Source organism: Sminthopsis crassicaudata, chromosome 6 (genome assembly GCF_048593235.1).
Source record: "Sminthopsis crassicaudata isolate SCR6 chromosome 6, ASM4859323v1, whole genome shotgun sequence".
NCBI lineage: Eukaryota > Metazoa > Chordata > Mammalia > Dasyuromorphia > Dasyuridae > Sminthopsis > Sminthopsis crassicaudata.
Window position 1 is genome coordinate 53,077,585 of NC_133622.1, and position 18,747 is coordinate 53,096,331.

Genomic DNA, 18,747 nt, shown 5'->3' on the forward strand with positions numbered 1-18,747 from the left:
GGAAGAAGACCATATGAAGAGTCAAGAAACATGGATTCTAAAGCTAAGCCAGTACATGCTACATGAAGAGACAAGTTATATATCTAAATGTCAATGTTCATTCTATTTCTAAGGTCACAAATAATTTTTAAATAAGTCAAATTTATAAGAGTAAGTTATTTCTCAATTGATAAATGTTCAAAGTATATGAACAGACAATTTTTAGATGAAGAAATTAAACCTATTTATAGTCATATGAAAAAAACATTCTAAATCACTATTCATTAAAGACAAGCAAATTAAGATAACTCTTAAGTTCCACTTCATACCTTTTAAATTGATTAAGATGATAAAGATAATGATAAAAATGTTGGAAGGAATGTGAGAAAACTGGGACACTAATGCATTGTTGGTGGAGTTGTGAAATGATCCAAACATTCTGGAGAGCAATCTGGAACTACACCCAAAGGGCTATCAAACTGTGCATATCTTTTGATCTAGCAATGTCTCTACTGGGCTTATATCCCAAAGAGATCTTAAGGAGGGAATGGATCTACATGTGCAAAACTGTTTGCATCAGCTTTTTGTTATAGCAAGAAACTGGAAACTGAGTGGATGTCCATCAGTTGGGGAATGGTTGAATAAGTTATAATATATGAAGTTAATGGAATATTATTATTTTATGAGAAATGATAAGCAGGGTAATTTCAGAAAAGCCTGGAAAGACCTAATAAACTGATGCTGAGTACAGTGAACAGTACCAGTTGAGAACATTGTACAAAACAATAAAATTGTGATAATCAACTATAATGGTCTCAGCTCTTTTCAATAATGTGGTAATTTAAGACAATTCCAATAGATTTAGGACGGAAAATACCAATCAAATCCAGAGAGAGAACTATAAAGATTAGATCAAAGCACAGTATTTTCATCTTTTTGTTTTTTTCTTTCTCTTTTTTTTCCTTTTGATTTTATTTGTCTTGCACATGACAAATACAGAATTACATTTAAAATGATTGCACGGATTTAACCTATGTCAGATTGCTTGCTACTGTGACGGGAAAAAAATTAGAACACAAAAGTTTTACAAAAATGGATGTTGAAAACTATCTTAACATATATATTTGAAAAAATTTAAATACTATTAAAAAATAACTTATAAGACAAATTGCCTCAGTAATCAGAGACCTTAAAAAAAATCCCATCCCTGAATTTACTACTTCTAAACCTTGAGTATGTCACTTAAAACACCACAGACTTCAATTTCCTCATCTGTAAAAGGTACTTGACTAGATGAACTTTTGAGGGCTGTTCTAGTTCTAGATTCTAGATGTATGAACTTATGATCTTATAAAGAAAAATATTTCATCTAAATGATATATAAAATAGAAGTTCATTTCTTATACCTATATTAAAAGATTACAATTAATATAACAAGCATCAGGATAGCCTAGGTCCTATCCTAGCTTTGCCCCATAATGTGACAAAAACAAGTTCTTTAACCTTTCTTGACCTTGGATCAGTCCTACCTATCACAAAGTATTAAACCATCAAATGAAATACCTGGAATGTGAACATGTTTAAAAATGCTAGAATATCTGTGAACTCTGAAGAACACATTAAGGTTATATCAAATAATTAAACTGTACTTTTTGCTGAAAGAGAAAAAAAATGTTAAGTTGTATCAGACCAGTTCTAAGAAATATTGTATAAATAATGAATTAGTACCTAGAACAGAGGTTTTTCTTTCTTGGAGTTTCTTTCAATGAACCTTCTTGTTCATCCAATTTGGGAATTGTAAGGGCTATATCACAATTTTCATCACTTGAATACGATAATTTCTTTCTTTTCTTTTTGTTTAGAATGGATGCTTTTTTTGGCTTGGCACAAACAGGTAATTCCTGTTGTTTGAGTGGAATAGTTTCTTTCTCCAAAGTCTTGATAGGTATCTTCTTTGGTTCTTTAGATGGTTTGTTTGTTTTTTTATAGCTTACTGGTAATTCTAAAGGAGGACTGTAAGGCATACCTAAAAAATTCAATGATAATCTAAAGTTAATAAGTTGTTTGTCAACACTAACAAAAATGGTTTACATTTATGCAACACTTTATGATATTTTTGTAGTACTCTACATTGCAAATGAATTGAGGTAAGAATGGTTCAGAGGAAAAAGTAATAGATAATACTGTTCTGAAGTCACTGGTGCAAGTTCCAGTTGTGCTTTCTCCTTCTAACATGGCAGCTGGACAAACCTCTATGAACCTTAATTTCAGTATTACCTATTATTGGAAATATTATTCCCTATCTTATCTAACTCACATAGTAGTTGTATGGATCAAAGAAACTAATGATCTATGAAAGGATCTCTTTCCTTTGAAAGGACGCTTTGATAGGAAAAGGACTCTGAAAATAGTAAAATACTATCCAAATATAATATTCAAATCAAATTATTTCTTAAATACTTACTGGATGCAGAGAACTGTGATAAGCTAGGCTCTCACTGTTAGTTTATTACTCATGCGCCTCAAAAAAAATATGAAAAAAAATTGGCTCAGTTTTTTGCCATTAAGAATCTTATAAAAAAACTGCCAAAGTTTCAATCAAAAAGGGGGGGAAAAAAGAGAAATTAAATAGTCCAATTTCACTACAATTACAATTCAGTATTATTACTGGGTTCTTCATGATACCCATGGTACTAGAACATTTTTTCATCCAGCTGCCATGAGGCAAAAATTTAGGAAATGTAAGGGTAGGACAATGAACCTATCAAGGAAGCAAGTAGAGCTCCAATTACAAAAGAAAAAAATAAGGCTCCCTTACTCAGTTTCAAAATTCTCAAATGACATATCTTCCTTCTAATTCTAAATCAAATTCTAAAATTAAACTGAGAATGTTACCTTTCCTTCCCCCTCATCATACCTTAGCTTACTTGTACATATGGTCATTATAGTGAACATAATATATTCACATAACATTTTTATCTTCACTATTTATTTAGACAATCTACATGAACAAAAAAAAACAATAAATCTAGGCAAATAATAAAAGCTTTCAAGACAATTCTGATCATTATAGTTTTGGTGTAATTAAGTCTTATCTCTCCAACTAAAATGAATGCTATTTCAGGAACAAAAATTTATAATTTTTTTTTTATCCTACATAGCATCCAAAGAGTACCTTTCAAATAGCAAGCATTCAAACCATATTTGTTCACTTCAGTTCAGTAGACATAATTTTTTTTAAATAACAAGTGGAAAGCTTAGATGATTAAGCCCTTATATTCCTATCCATAGACTTGACAGACTAGATCCACTAGATAAAATGCCTAAAGAATTATAGACAAAGGTTCTCAATGCTATTCAGGAAACAGCAACAAAAGCATATCAAAGAAAAAGAAGAGTAAGAAAGCAAGTTGGATTATTTGATGAGGCTTTACAAATAGCTAAGAAAGGCAAAGAATAAAGGGGAAAGATAAACACAACTGAATACAAAATTGCAGAGAACAGCAAGAAAAGATAAAGAGATTTTCTTAAATGAGTAGTGCAAAGAAATAGAAGAAAACAACAAAATGGGAAAAACAAGAAAATTAATGGAGATATCAAGGGAATGTTTTCTGTAAAATAGGCGCAATAAAAAATAAAAACAGAAGAGATTTAACAGAAATATAAGAGCTTAAGAAAAGGTGGCAAGAATATACAGAAAAACTATATAAGACCAACCTTTATATCAGTGATAAACACCATGGTATGGTTACTGACCTAGAATCCATACATCATGGAGAATGAAGATAAGTAGGCCTTAGGAAGCTTTGCTAACAAGAGGGGTTAATGGAAATGAAAGAATTCTGGTCAAATCATTTAAAATTCTAAAAAGATGATGCTTTAACAGTGTTGAAACCTAACTACCAACAAATTTTGAAAACTGAACAGTGGCCACTGGATTGGAAAATGCCAGTTTGCATGTCAATCTTAAAGAAGAATAATGTTAAAGAAAGTTCAAACTATCCAACAACTGCTTTCATGTCACATGCCAACTAAGTTATGGCTAAGATTCTACAAGCTAGGCTTCATTAAAATACAAATCAAGAAAATACCAAAATGCAGTCAAGTTTTGAAAAGGCATAGGAACTAAAAAGACTAAATTGCCAACATCCACTGGATTATGAAGAAAGCAAGGGAATTAATGAAGCAGAAGACTACATTAAAGCCTTTGACTGTATATCACAACAAAATGAAGTTTAAATGAGATCTAAAAAAGATGGGAGTACCAGATTAAATTACCGAACTCCTAAAGATCCTGTATACAACTCTAAAGAAGCAATAATCAGAACCAAAAACAGAACAACTAGTTGGTTCAAGATTAGGAAAGGATTACAATAAGTTTGTCACATCTTATTTAACTATAATTATTACACATCATGTAAAATGCCAGGCTGGAAGAATCAAAAGCCAGAATTAAGAACTGATAGTAGAAATATTCACAATCTTAGATACACAGACAATACTACTCTAGTAACAGAGTATGAAGAAGAATTAAGAACCTCTTTATGAAGGTGAAAGAAGAGTGCAAAAGATAGCTAGAAGCTTAACATTTAAAAAAATCTAAAACTATGTTCTCTGTACCACTGCTTTCTGGTAAATAGAGGGAGAAGAAATAGAAGATTCTCAGATTTGTCTCTTCTTAGGGATTTGAATTTCTTTCATAAAAAGATCATTCATTAGTTTTCAAAATTATAGAAGAATTTCTCCTTTAGGAATCTCTTGCATAATGTTTAAAAGAGCTAAAGAAGCTAAAGACAGAAAAGTCCTATTCATCATTCTTCCTAGTCCAGAGAGAGCAAAAGATTTCACTGCTCTAGAGTCTGAACAGTTCATTACAGAATTTTACTTCATAATGAATAATTATAATACCTTCAACTAAAATCCTACCATTGATAATATGTTAGAGATGGCTTTATTATTATTCTTTGATTTTTATCTACTTCATCTTTTTATCATTAGAGTACTTTGCGTCAAAAATAGTGAGACAAAATCAAAATACAGTCAGGGTTTCTGAAAGTTCATTTTTTTCAGAGAGTATATAGCTCTCAACTCAGCATGAAACCTGCACAAAGCCTTCCTTCCCAGGTAGATAGAGGAAAAATGAACACTTTGGAGACTACTGGTTTAACTTTGTATCTAATCCTTTAAAAGTGCTTTTATGTTCTTTTTGATCTTTATAGCAATCATATTTGATTAACTTGCCTCCCTCCTTACCAAACTTTCTATTTTAACAAAGAAAAACAATTTAACAAAACTAATAAACTAACCAACTAATACTTTATGGAATATGCACTTTTGCAACCCATGTTGTTCAATTCTTTATCAAGAGTTGGAATGGCATTGAACAAATAGTTGTTTTGTTTGCTCCACAAACTATTTTGATCATTTTTTAGAGATTTGAATGATTCTCCTCCCTTTCCCTATATTCACCTTTCAGTTAACAAAGATTTGATCTTATACTCTGAAGAAAGCCAGAGAATATTTTTTTTATTCCAAAAGACAATGCTTGAAGTCAGAAGAAAAGGCATTGTTCAACATTGTTTTCTAATTATATCTATTGATTAATAATTTTTAAATGAAAAAATAAAAAAACTGATGTAGGTAGAAACACTATATTTATATTTAGAGAAATCACAAAGAGAAATTGGTGATACAAACATTGTTGTCCTTAAGTATGAGCTATTTTAAATAGATTATTTTGAATGAAAATAGAGAAAACTGACTTCCAAAAAGCAAAAAGCTTATATTTCCAATAGTGACCTTTGTAAAGAAACATAACATTTTCTTAGCAATAAAACTTTGGATCCTAAGTAAAAAAAAAAAAAAAAAAAAAAAAAAAGATTTGTCTCTTCTTGATTTCAAAGATTCCTGAGGACAACTGACTGTAGCCATGAAATTAAGTAAGATGCTTACTCCTTGAAAAGAAAGCTATGACAAGTCTGATCAGAGAACACTAAAAAGCAGACATAGCACCTTTCCAATTGAGGTCCCCATGGTCCAAATTGTTATTTTTTTTTTCAGTAGTTATATGACTGAGAATTGGTCTGTGAGGAAATATGAGAGTTGCAGAATTGATGCTTTTGAATTATGGTGCTGGAAATTATGGTGCTAGACAAATATAAGGAGACTAAATCAGTTAATACTTAAGGAAATAAATTCTGACTATTTACTAAAAGAATACTAAATGAAGTTGAAGCTTAAATATTAGTCATATAATAGACATGATTAACTGTAAAAAACTTTATGCTGGGGAAAATTGAGATTAACAGAAGAGGACAGGCCAAAGATGTCACAGCAACAATGACTATGAAAACTTGGACAGACTGGAAGGACAGACAGAAAGATGGGAAATTGAAAACTATAATCACTAAAATTAATACTTCTGAATTAGATTTAGATTTGATTGTATAGGCCTTGATAGTAGATTTTATAGTAGTTTAATTTCAAAAAGGAAAGAGGTGTGAAAAAGGAATATAAACCGATTTGCTCATAAATTGTTTTGCCAATAACAAGGCCACTTTGGTATAAGGGGGGGTGCCTGACATAGGACTATCCAGAAGATATTAAGTCATTTTTGTGTTTTTTCCATTGTCATGAATCCTGGGGAATCCCCTTTTGTCAAACAGACCAAATGTAATACTGTCCTTTACCTCTGCTATACAGCAATTACAGTCTTAGTTTAGTTTTTACTGCAGAACTATTTTTTATACCTCAAACAACTTGTTACCTTTTTACCGCATTAAAAAACTGCTCTATCAATGGCATCCTTGACTATTAAGAGGAACCATGAACCCCATTTATTGGCAATCGTTAGCCTTGCCAATAACCTGATTGTGCTCAGAATTTTATGTCTCTTTTTATAGCATTTTTTTCCCAACAAGAGCCTGACATGCTACAGTTCAAAGGATCACAAAAATCAGACACAATTAAACAATTAACAAAAAAATGTGTCAGGTACTGAGCTAAGCACTGGAGATACAAAGAATGGTAGAAGATAGCTTCAGCTCCTAAGAGTTCACAATGTAATGGGGGGATATATAAAACAAGAAAGTAGAAATTATATATATATATATATATATATATATATATATATATATACACACACACACACACACATATACATATGTATACATACATACATACATATATACAAATAAATTGGAAATAATCAACAGAGGATACAATAATTAAGAAGGATCATTAAAGATTCATTGAAGAAGGTGAGATTTTTAGCTAGGACTTGAAGGAAGCCAAGAAAGCCAGGGAAGCCAGGAAGTACAAATAAGAAGGGACACATTCTAAGCATGGAGGCAGCCAGTGGAAAAAAAGGCCCATTTATGGATAGATTCAGTGCCTTTTTTATTTATTGGTTTGTTTGTTTTGGATTCAGTGCCTTTTTCAAGGGAAATCAAATAGATTATCAGCAAATTTGTTGGGGGGGGGGAGGAAAGAAAGGGCAGTAAAGTAAGTAACAACAATTGGAAAGGGAGATAGTAGGGTGTAGTAGTTGGTGGAAGGAGTAGATTATAAAGGACTTTGAATGTCAGAGGATTTAAATTTCCTCTTTGGTGTCATATGGTGCCATTAGAGTCCTCTTATACAAAGGCAAGAACTAGGAAGAAGAGAAAATAGTGAATAAGGAAGTAATTTACTAGAAGGAAAGGATGATTTTGTATAGCCATTAGACAATAGTCACAATGACATACAGAGTAAAAAATTGTGATATAGTTTCAGAGGAGGAACTGCTAAGTAATCTTAAAAGGGACAAGTATGGGAGCAGCAATTAGGAACAAAAGGTATTATATCTCCTTTTCCAAGATTAATGTGTTAAAAAGTATGAGAAACAATAGAGTATGAATTGGAGAACATGGACAGGAGTGCAGGGTCATTTTGCAAGACTGTCTGAAGGAGTACAAGTAGAAAAAAGCAACACAAAAGGAACCAAGTCATTATGAAATGCGAATACTTACTCTGTTCTGTTGTAACTACCCACCAATTAGACGGACGCTTAGAAATTCGTTGACTTCTAGTAATAGTGAACTTTTGAGATTGGTTTTGTGTCAGGGTAATTTCTCTCTTCGTAGACATTTGTTGGCTTTTAGATCTTGTCTTATTTAAATGTCCTTTTTTCTGAATTTGTTGAGAAGCTTCATTGTATTTTTTTTCTTCTCCTGAAATTAAAAAGCATGATGAAATAATTCCTTCTCAGAACATGCAAAACTTCCCAAAACCAATGCTTGAGTATGAATTTTTGTCTTCATAAAAGAGAATTAAATTTTCTGTAAAATTCTCAATTATTCAAATTTAATGACAAATGTTAGCATTTCATATTTGAAAAAAATATCATGCTGATAACCAATATTTACTTCCAAGTCATTAAAAAAAATTAGAAGTTTTTTTTGCTTAACATCTTTAAGTTTACTTAACACTTTAAAGTAAATTAGGAGAGAATTTTTTGTTTTTAAGAGCAAAATTTAGTTCAATTTTAGACAGATGAAATATGAAGTGAGTTTTTAAAATTTGCACTTACTTCTATGTGTATATTCAGTGTTTAGCACAGTGTTTTTATATATATTAAATTTTTTTTATTCATTCAATTAACACAGGTTCAGATTGAGAAAAATAAATTAAAGAATGGTGACAATTTAACTAGAGAAAAGGAAAACAATGATTGGCAGCATAAGTAGACAACAGTTATAAAGTTTTAAAATCAACTAAAAATTTTTTTAAAAAGAAAATACCACTGTAGGACAATTTAAGAAAATACCAGGGGACTTTAAGGAAATGACATACACAAACACACGTATATAAGGAGAAAGAAACAAATATCATCCTATTTTAAAGCTTACTTATAAACATTATCATATATATTCTAGGCCCTTCAGGATATAAAAAAATTTTTAAACAAACTCTATTTGCTCATAAGAATCTTACAATCTAGTTGAGATAATATATACAAGAAACAAGTAAAAAGATACACACACAAAAATGATTCATTGATGACAATTTAATAAGTACAAACAAAACATCGGCAGGATTAAACTGCATGCTGTAAATACAAAAGAAGTTAGAAGATATCAATATATAACACAGTTACCACTTTGATGAAAGAGTTGGGGAACTTGATTAAAAGACAAAATGTAAAACTAGAACTTGAATTTGGGGGATTCCAAAGTCACTGGCATAGAAGTAATAAGACCACGGATCTAAGAAGAAGAACAGAATAGACACAAATAACATTTACCTAGCTAGAAAATGGAGAAGGGTTAACTTGGCAATGGACCAAAATGGAAATGACATAGATAAAAGGATGATAGAAAAGGAAAATCTAGACATGACAAATTACTGACCTAATTAACCATTCAAATTACTACATTAAGGATTAAAAGCAACAAAAGGCTAATTGAGAGTCTTAATGCCAATGAGTTTGGAAAGATAAAGAGAATTTTCCAGATATTTCAAAGATCATTTTATCAAAAATTTAGAACTAGAAGACAATATAGGCCATCTTTAACAAGTTTGTTAATTTTATGAATGAGAAAAAAAAAGGTGAAGATGTTAAATGACTTGTCCAAGATCACCTAACAAGTGACAGGCAAAATAATTGTGCTTCTGTCAATGGTAACAAAAAAAACAAACAAAAAAAAGGAAATATCCACAACTGGCAAGGAACGGAACTACATAGTAGGGAAACAAAAACAAAAACAAAAATCAAACAGTACCTACCCTCAAAAAGTTTAAATACAGTCAAGATATTAGGACACACCCAGTTTCTCAGAGGTAGGGCCCAGCAAGCAGGAAGGGTCCTGAGCCTAGCATAACAATAACCCTTTGTCTTCTGGATGATCTCACCTTCTGGCAAAGCACCAGATATTCACTGTCTGACTTATGATTTTCACATTAATCAAGAACTGGGAGGATTTGCTGGAGCTCTCCTTATTTCCCAGGAACCTCAGAGCTAGAAGCCTAAAGCCACATATCCTGACATGTTCACAGTCCCTTTTTGGATACTGCATTCCCAATCCTATTGCACTAGCTCCTAGTCCCACCTTGCTCACTGGGTCATCACAAAATGACTTGAGACAATCACTATTCCCACAGGCCACTTTGGAACTGTTCACAGAAAACCTAAGAAGGATGTGTTGTGGTACTCCTGCTCCTTTGTGGTTTTCCAAGAGGTAAGCCCTACCCCTGTGTCCTCCCAGTTAAGTCATCCTCCTCAGCAGGACTTCCCCTTTCAACCATAGTCTTAACTTTGAAATTCAACTTGATCGATTCCTGACTCACCTATCTCTAGCCTGCTTTGCTTGACAGAGGAGAGGAAGACACTAAAACAAGCAGCTGGGGTGGGAGTGGGAGAGTGGTAATAACAGGAAAGCCTTCATGTACAAGAAGAATAACAATAGCTAAGCTTTGAAAATAAGTAGGGGTTCTAACAGTTGCAGCCAACAAAGAAATGTATTCCAGAAAAGATGGAAATTCAGGACAGAGGCCAAGTTGATGGGAGATAAGAATGTCCTATGTGAACAGCAACAAGAAAGCCAGCTCAGCTGTACTATAGAATGTATAAAGGGGAAGAATGTATTATATAAAGCTAAAAATGTAGGCTGAAAACTCTCAGCCAAAAGAACTGCCAGGAAATTCAAGGAGGAAAGTGATTTGGTCAAGATATCCCAGAGCCAGGATTTTAAATCAAGCCTTTTTACTCTATTGCCTTTCTATTGTACTATGATGTCTTTCATTCACACTGAAAAGGCATTATTGATTGATTTTCAGCACTCTGAACTTCAATTCAGTTCCTGTTGGGCAAAGTGTGACTATACTTTCACCCTTCTAGTTTCCCTACCCTATGCAGTCAAACACTTACCAGCAGCAGACAGTTTTTGCTTTGTAGAGTGACAAGATTCTGCTCTTTCTTCCTGTTGTCCCAAACTTCGGTCAGATGCACTCTGTAATTTGTCTTGATTTGTTTGTGATACATTAAATCTTTTGTGATGCTTCCCACCTACTTTATGCTTATATACTCCATTCTGACATTTTCTCAACTTTCTCCTTTCTGTAGTTTGTGTTTTCTCCATTGAGTTAGTTTTGGATTTAGTAGTTCTTAAGGCAGGATCTACTTTGGCAATATTTTGCTCACTGTGGAAACTATCTTGGTTTTCTTCAACAAAATTAACTAGATCTTCATCAAATTGTCTATTATCTAATTGGTCCACACATTTTTCACTCTGATGTTGTACAACAGTCTTTTTCTTTTCAAAAAATTGTTCCATTTCCTCAGAATATAGTCTATGTCTTGTGGATTTAGAAGCATTTCCTATTTCAGCAGATAATTTTTTTCTTTTAGAATGTGATTTCTCCACTGCGTGAGCTTTATGTTTTATGGATTTTGAGGTCTTCTCTCCAACACTAAAATCTGAAATTCCATTCTCTGTATCAGGGTGTTTATCACTTGCTGTGTTGCAATTTCCTCCTTGCTGTTGCTCTATCCTTGCCTTTTTTCTTTCTGGGTCCTGGAAGCTTTCCACAGGGGCTGCCTTGCTCTGTTTGACAGACTTGCTATTCTTGTTAGGTATTAAAATCCAATCTTGAGAGACAGAGCAATCTGATTCATCAATTATAAATTCATCATTTGATAATTCTAAGTCATTTGGAGGGGGGGAAGGAGAACAGGTCTGTGGTGATGTCACACGCCTAAGGACAGAACTAAGAAGGAACACTGTGTCATATTAAAAAAAGTTTAAATAAAAACAAACAACCTCCACTAAACTGTATCAAAGATTATATATTAGCAACACAAAATTTCCCTATCTCTTTAGCACCAGGTTAAAAGTCACCTCTCACATGATGCTTTCTGATTCGCCCCCATCACTACATCCTCATTAGTCAAAATTTTTTCTCTTTAGGTTTCACAAAGTATTTTTAATATCTTTTATGTATTTATATACCATTCTGATTAATAACTAGAATAAGGGAGAGGGTAATATGGTAAGGCTTGTAAAGGAGGTGGCACTTTAAGTTGAGCTTTGAAAAAGAGATGGGAGTTTTTTATCTTTGCTCCCATAAGGGTCAACATTTATTCAATATTTTTTAAAATATGCTGGGTAATTATGGAAAGAGTTCCAGTGTTAATCTAGTAGTCCCATCTTTGCCACTTAACTACTTAACTGCCCTGATCATTCTGAGCCTGTTGTTTTTTTCCTTTGAGGAGAATATATGTATTTCCTCCTGAGGAGTGAAGCTCAAATAAGACAAAAGTATTTTATCACCATAACGCATGGTCTGTGAATATAAGTTATTATGAATATTTTATTGCGCTAAGAGGCAAGGGCTAGAAATCTTAAAAGTTAAGTCCCCAATCTTCAGGAGGCAAGTCATGTAGGATCACAGCTTAAAATGGGGTTAAAGCAATCTGTGTTTAAAAGGCATGGGGATGAGAAAAACAGGGGAGCTTATGAGGTTATTGAGAGAGAGTGGAAAGGGAAAAGAAGTTCTGTCCTAGAACCGGGGAAATGACCAGGTTTGGTGATGGACTTTGGTTGATGAGCCTGAAAAGGACAGGAGACAGCAGAAAGCTAGGAGAATAATCAGCCAGGGGTTCCCAAGAGGAATGAGAATCTCTAGGTAGAGAACTTGATCAGCAGTGCTGCATGGAAATCAAGTTGGAGAAAGACTGAGAAAAGTTACAAAGAATTACCCTGGCTTTACCAAGAATAAATTAAATTATGCTATTTCTATTTCTTTTATTATACTGGTAAATCAAAGGAATAGATTTTAATCATAATATTTGCTGAAGTTTCTCTTGCTTAAAATTTCTTAAAATTTTATGATGGAAAGATACGGGTTCTAGATAAAAATATAACTGGATAGATTCAGAACTGCCGACCCAAAAAATAGTCGTTAATGTTTCAAAAAGTTGGAGGGAGGTTGCTAGTGTAGTATCCTAGTGATGTTTGGATACCATAGCAGTAAGTATACCTATAATGTTAAATCAAATTAAATTCAGTTTAGTACCTTATTGCATACTATTTTATATTGTTCTTCATGTGTTTCAAATCGTCTCCCCAGTATGATTATTAACGACTTTGAAAGTGGGGGAACATTGACCATGTCATGTCATCCATCTTTTGTAGTCTCCACAAGATCTAAAAACAGTAGTTTAAAAAAAAAGTAGGTACTCAAAAATACTTGCTGAATTGAAAACAGGAATTTGGTTCTCTTAGGCAAGTAGAAAGTTTCTCCTAAAATGTTTGTGCTATAAATTTATAGCATAAATCATAATGTTAAAACTCATGCTAATCCAAGTTTAAATTATGAAAACAAAATTTAGAATTTCACAAATCAAAAGTTTTTTCCCCCAACTCATAGCTTTAAGTAACTCAAAAATAACCATTTGTAAAATCAGAGATTAAGCATCAAAGTACTAATTTTTAAAAATAGATATATGCTTTTCAAAGTATATAATTGTGACCTACTTAATTGGAGAAATCTCACATATGTGTGACTCAATAAATTATAATTCATATTACATAACTTCCTTACCTGACCCCCCAACTCATCCTTGCTTCCTACCCTTCCTCAAGTTTTCTGTACCTCCCAGATCTCCTTTTCCCTATCTCAGTTAAGAAACTTCATACATTCTACCATCCTATCAAGCTATCATATCATCTCTATTTCTTTCTCAGCCAAACTCCGTCTTATAAAGCTAACTTCTCCACTTGCTGCTTCTACCTCTCTCCCTAACTTCCCAATACTTTGCACCTGGTTTCATCATTTCACTAAAACTGCTCTCTTCCTAACTTAACATATTTAGAGCAATTTTTTTTTTGTAGTGGCCCAAGATATACAAGTTATGCTAGTCATCAATTGGAGAATGGTTGGACAAATTACAGAATATGAATGTAATGTCATACTATTATGCCACAATGAAAAAAGGTTTCAGAAAAAACCAAGAGGAACTTAAAGCTGATGCAATGAAGTGAGCCAAAACAGGAGAACAATTTATATAGCAACACTATGACAAACTGTGGAACAATATAATGGCCAACTGCAATCTTACAAGAGCAACAATGAAAAAAAGGCTCGACACACCTAACAAAAAATTTGTAGACTGAAAAAATATATATATTGGACATGGCCAATGTGGGAATTCGTCTGGCCTCAAAATGAATTTTTTTACCTGGTCCTTCCACAAGGGCCAGGAGGGAGAGAAAGTAAATGTTTAAATTAAAATAAAAATAGACAAGGGCTTTTATGATTAATTGAAAATTCATATAATAGTCACTTGAAGAGATCAATAGAGCCAGTAACAAGTCTGGGTCCTCTGAAGCCCTGAAGCTCTGAGTTACTTACAACTTTATCCTCAAAAGTCATAGAGCATCTGGACTAGGAGAATTCAACAAAGATACCACCCAGACACTAAAGGTGGGCTCCAGCACTCTATGGGCCCAGATCAAGCTGGGCCAATCATTCCATACAAAGGCACAGTGAAGCAAGCAAAGAAGAGCCTGGTCCAGAGGCAATGACTCTAAGGAAATCAAGACAACACTAGAAGCAAAAGTCAGAAAATTTTTACAGCAAAATGGTTTAACTGGAAAGGATTTGGTGTTATAAGGTATAAAGGTAAATAAAAGTTAAGACTGGTTGTATCGGGTTAGGTAAGGAAAAGTTTTGTTATAAGCAACTGAAAATGAAAGGGTTTGTTTTTTTCACAGAAAAGTAGCACAATGGAACTGAAAGACTAGCTAATAAAAGGAACATTTCATGACTACCTTGGAAAATGCAGTTATACTTCCACATCTCACCTTCAGCCTCTTGATATCCAAAGAGTAGTCAGAAAGATACGTTTCCTCTATCTCTAAAGAATTTTTAAAACATATCCTCAATTCTGCCTAGGTACACCCTACCAATCCTCAAGGTCCAACTCAAATGCTACCACTTCTATGAAACCTTTAATAATCTTCCCCTCCATAAATTAGAACATCCCCTTTCATCTGACTGTGGAAATTTTCTTAGTATTTCCAATGTTCTAAATGGCATTTTACAAATTTTTAAAATTTTTATATTTAATTTATGGAATAAAAGCAAGCATCCCTAAAACATAGTATAATTTTAAAAGTTTTTAAATGATTGCACATGAAACTTCAATTATTCTAATCAACTTCCTATTTATTTACAATATATAAACGTTATCATGCACAATTTCTTTCCTCCTGACACCCTTAACATGACTAGCATTAGACACAAAAGTGTGTGTCCATGGATGTGTAAAATCATCCTATAAATTATCCAATTTATCAGTTCTTTCTCTGGATGCAGTCTTCCTTCATATATCCTTTGTAGTTAATTTGTGTATTTATAATAGTCAAAATGACTTTGCACAAAGCTGTTCTTAATATTGCTCTTAAGAACATCTTATTACCCCTAAAAGACTGCAAACTACTTAAAGATAGAAGAATTGGCTAATACTTAATATTTCTTTAATAAATGAAATGTGCAGACTTCTGAGTAAAAAGACCTCATGTCCCCAAAGCAAAATTTACATTGAAATTTTCATATTGAATCAATGCTTCCCTGAAAAAAAAATAACTGATTTTCCAATTTTAGATGAAAATAATAAATTTCTAATACTTATTATAGAATTAAATAAAAAAATATTTATTTTTCACCTCAATTCATATAATTGTTAACTCACCTGTTTCTGTAATTTGTTTTAGCTGCTTCTAAAAGTAATGTTGAAAAATCTGTGTCAGTTTTCAGTGGAATTTTCTGTTTTGGATCTTGTATTGTTTGCTCAGAAGATTCTGGCTGTCTCCTCTTTTGTTGTCTTTCTGATACTTTAACACCTTTTCCTGATTTCTTCACAGCAGACCAAGCCAGTATATCTTCAGAATTTAAGCTATAGATTACACAAAAAAGTTAAATGGATATGTGTTGTATATAACTTGTGAAATATTTAAAATGCCCATGTGAATATTTAAAATCAAAAATTTTAGGTAATGAAATTTGATTTCAGAATTTCTCTGAATACTTAAAAGATTTTCTATACTTACTTCTGTAATCCTATTCTTGTAATTCTATTCTTACTTTCTGTAATCCAATTACTAAATGACATACTATTTTTTCTTAATTTTCAAGCTTTTGTGTTAACATATGCAATGAAAATATCACAATTCTTTTGTATCACAACTTTTAAGCTCTACTTTCATACAAAAGTCTCATTCTTTCTTCCTGCTGCAGTTCTTTAAGTAAAATACTAATAAAAAAAGTATATTTTTCCTTCCTCAAAATTTGTTATTACTAAGAGCAAAATGTGAAAACAAAAATGTTTATCATTTGAGAAGTATAAAAAAATTACCTCTTTTTAGCTTTAAGACTCGATTTGGGAAGCAAAGGTTGCTGGGTGACTGAATTCCCAAACACACGGCTCTGTCTATCTTGAGTAGTAGTAGCAGCTTGCTGGGGTAATGGTAATATCTCTGTTTCCTTAGCCAAAAGACCAGGTGATCCAACTGTTAAGTAAAATTCTTCCACAACTTCATTAGGAATTTTATTACATTCTTTAGCTCCACTTGAAGAATATCTTAAATTTGGCGTATTCTTCAAACTAATTAAATCACCTTGTGAAAATTTTTGAGGAATCTCAGGGGACGGAGCTAAGAAAAAATTTAATTTTTAATTAATTAAAACTAAGAAAAAACTTTCATATTATTACAAAAATATAAATAAATACAACTCACTAACCCAAAAACAATTTCAAAAGACTAATATCTTGTTAAGTCTTGAATACTCTTTTGAGAATTTGCCCATAAAGCATTCAAGTTTCTTTAAATCCTAGACTAGGATCTTTTAGAGGTAGAACGATAGTATTTTAATTTTCTTATTTACTTACCTACAAAGAATGACTACTCATAAGTTATCTCTCTAGCTTCCCTTAAAACTTAACAAAATTGAAGTCTAGCTGAACCAACCCATCTCTGCAGAGAACTCCAAAGGAAATGATCCTTTAAGCTTTTGGTTCAGGATACAAAAGGTTACAAAAAAGGAGAAAAAAACAGGACAGGATCCCAGAGTTCGTTTAAGACACTTAAAAGCATCAATACTTTTGCAGATTAATCATCACCTCAGAGTAAAAAATGGAACAAGGAGTAAAGGAGATGGCAAGAGGGTATAAGAGGTTTTAAAGGAAGATCTGGAATCTAAAGTAAAAATAATTTAGCCTTTTAAAGTTTGCCTAGGTCAATCCTGAATTCAGTGCTTTTTTCAAATAATATCCCCATACATATAATTATTACCAACCTGAACTGCTATTTTTCTGATTTTGTAATATAGCAGGCTGCTGTGAAAAGGGTGAAGTATTCTTTTTCACTGAAGAAATCCTATTAGACTTTGAAGGTGATATCTGGTCCTGAGTAGGAACAGGAAAAAAAAAAAAAGAAAATTTCACTATAGTGCAAAACAATATTTAAAATCTAAACTAAATGGTCAATCTAATTGCTGCCTTTTTTGTAATGACAAGAAACTGGAATAGATGTGGAGCAGATGCCCATCAGTTTGGGAATGGCCAAATAAGTTGTAGTAGATGAATCTAATAGAATATCATTTTTTAATAAGAAATGACGAGACTGATTTCAGAAAAGCCTCTGAAAAGATCTACATGTCTTTCCTGAGTGAAGTGAGCTGAACCAAGAGAGAACATGATGAACTTGGCTCTCTTCAACAATGTGGTCAATTCAAGGCAATTCCAATGGATTTGTGAGAGAAAGTGCCATATACACCAAGAGAGAGAATTAAGGAGATTGAAGGTGGATCAAAGCCCAATATTTTCATTCTCTCCCCCTTTTTTGATGATGTTGTTTGTTTTTTTTAATGACTTTTTTCCGCTTTTCATGTGATTTTTCTTGCACAGCATGACAATATGTTTAGAAAGAATTGCACATGTTTAACCTATATTGAATTACTTTTTGTCTTGGGGAGAGAGGAAGAGGGGGAGAAAAATCTGGAATACAAAGTTTTGAAAAGAATTAATGTTAAGAAGTATCTTTGCATGTACTTGGAAAAATAAAATACTGTTCTAAAAAAAAAAAAGTAGATTGCTGATTCTATGTCAGAGATTCTTAACCTTTTTTTGTGTAGAATGGACTAATTTTAATCTGGTGAATCTATGACATGTCAGAATAATGTTATTCAATCCACAAAATATACATAAGATTACTGTTCAAGATTTTATATTAAATGTTAATTTATCCTACAATAAGGTAACTTATTTAATTTATATGGCAATCAACTGGAAAGTTCCATTATTTTATTTATTATAGAAAGGGGATGGGGGAGAAGGGGGAAAGATGATCATTTCTCTATTTCCAAATCTCTTTAAGTATAGCTTACATCTAAAAAAGAATTTTTTTTTTTCCAATTAGCATTTACTTTCAAATCCTATCACACATGAAATGAAGGGAAGGAGAGGAAAGAAAAAAAGGGAGAGAGAAAGGGAAAAGGAAGAGAGAGGGAAAGGAGAAGTGAAGGGAGAGAGGAAAGAAGGGAAAGAAGGAAAAAACAAAATCTTTTAACAAGTATTCATCAAGTATTCATCATCAAAAATTCCCTTAAGTGGTCACATCCAAGAATTTATTTATTTCTCAATTTGCATCCTACACTATTCTGTTTCAAAAGTGGGTATCATGCTTCATCAAAGGTCTTCTAAAAATATAGTTGTTCACTGTATTAATA

The 18,747-nt window shown here is 32.5% G+C and overlaps 1 protein-coding gene across 2 annotated transcripts in view; it reads right to left on the minus strand.

The window, feature by feature from the left end:
• The window catches only part of CENPC (centromere protein C), a 54,455-nt gene that overhangs the window by 26,399 nt on the left and 9,309 nt on the right, over positions 1 to 18,747 (minus strand). For both annotated transcript variants that reach the window (XM_074274980.1, XM_074274978.1), the window contains exons 5-10: positions 17,317 to 17,425; positions 16,376 to 16,673; positions 15,713 to 15,916; positions 10,886 to 11,724; positions 7,989 to 8,189; positions 1,708 to 2,005 (exon numbers count right to left, since the gene is read on the minus strand). In XM_074274980.1, coding sequence (XP_074131081.1) covers positions 1,708 to 2,005; positions 7,989 to 8,189; positions 10,886 to 11,724; positions 15,713 to 15,916; positions 16,376 to 16,673; positions 17,317 to 17,425 — 1,949 coding nt within the window. The remainder of the gene's footprint in view (positions 1 to 1,707; positions 2,006 to 7,988; positions 8,190 to 10,885; positions 11,725 to 15,712; positions 15,917 to 16,375; positions 16,674 to 17,316; positions 17,426 to 18,747) is intronic.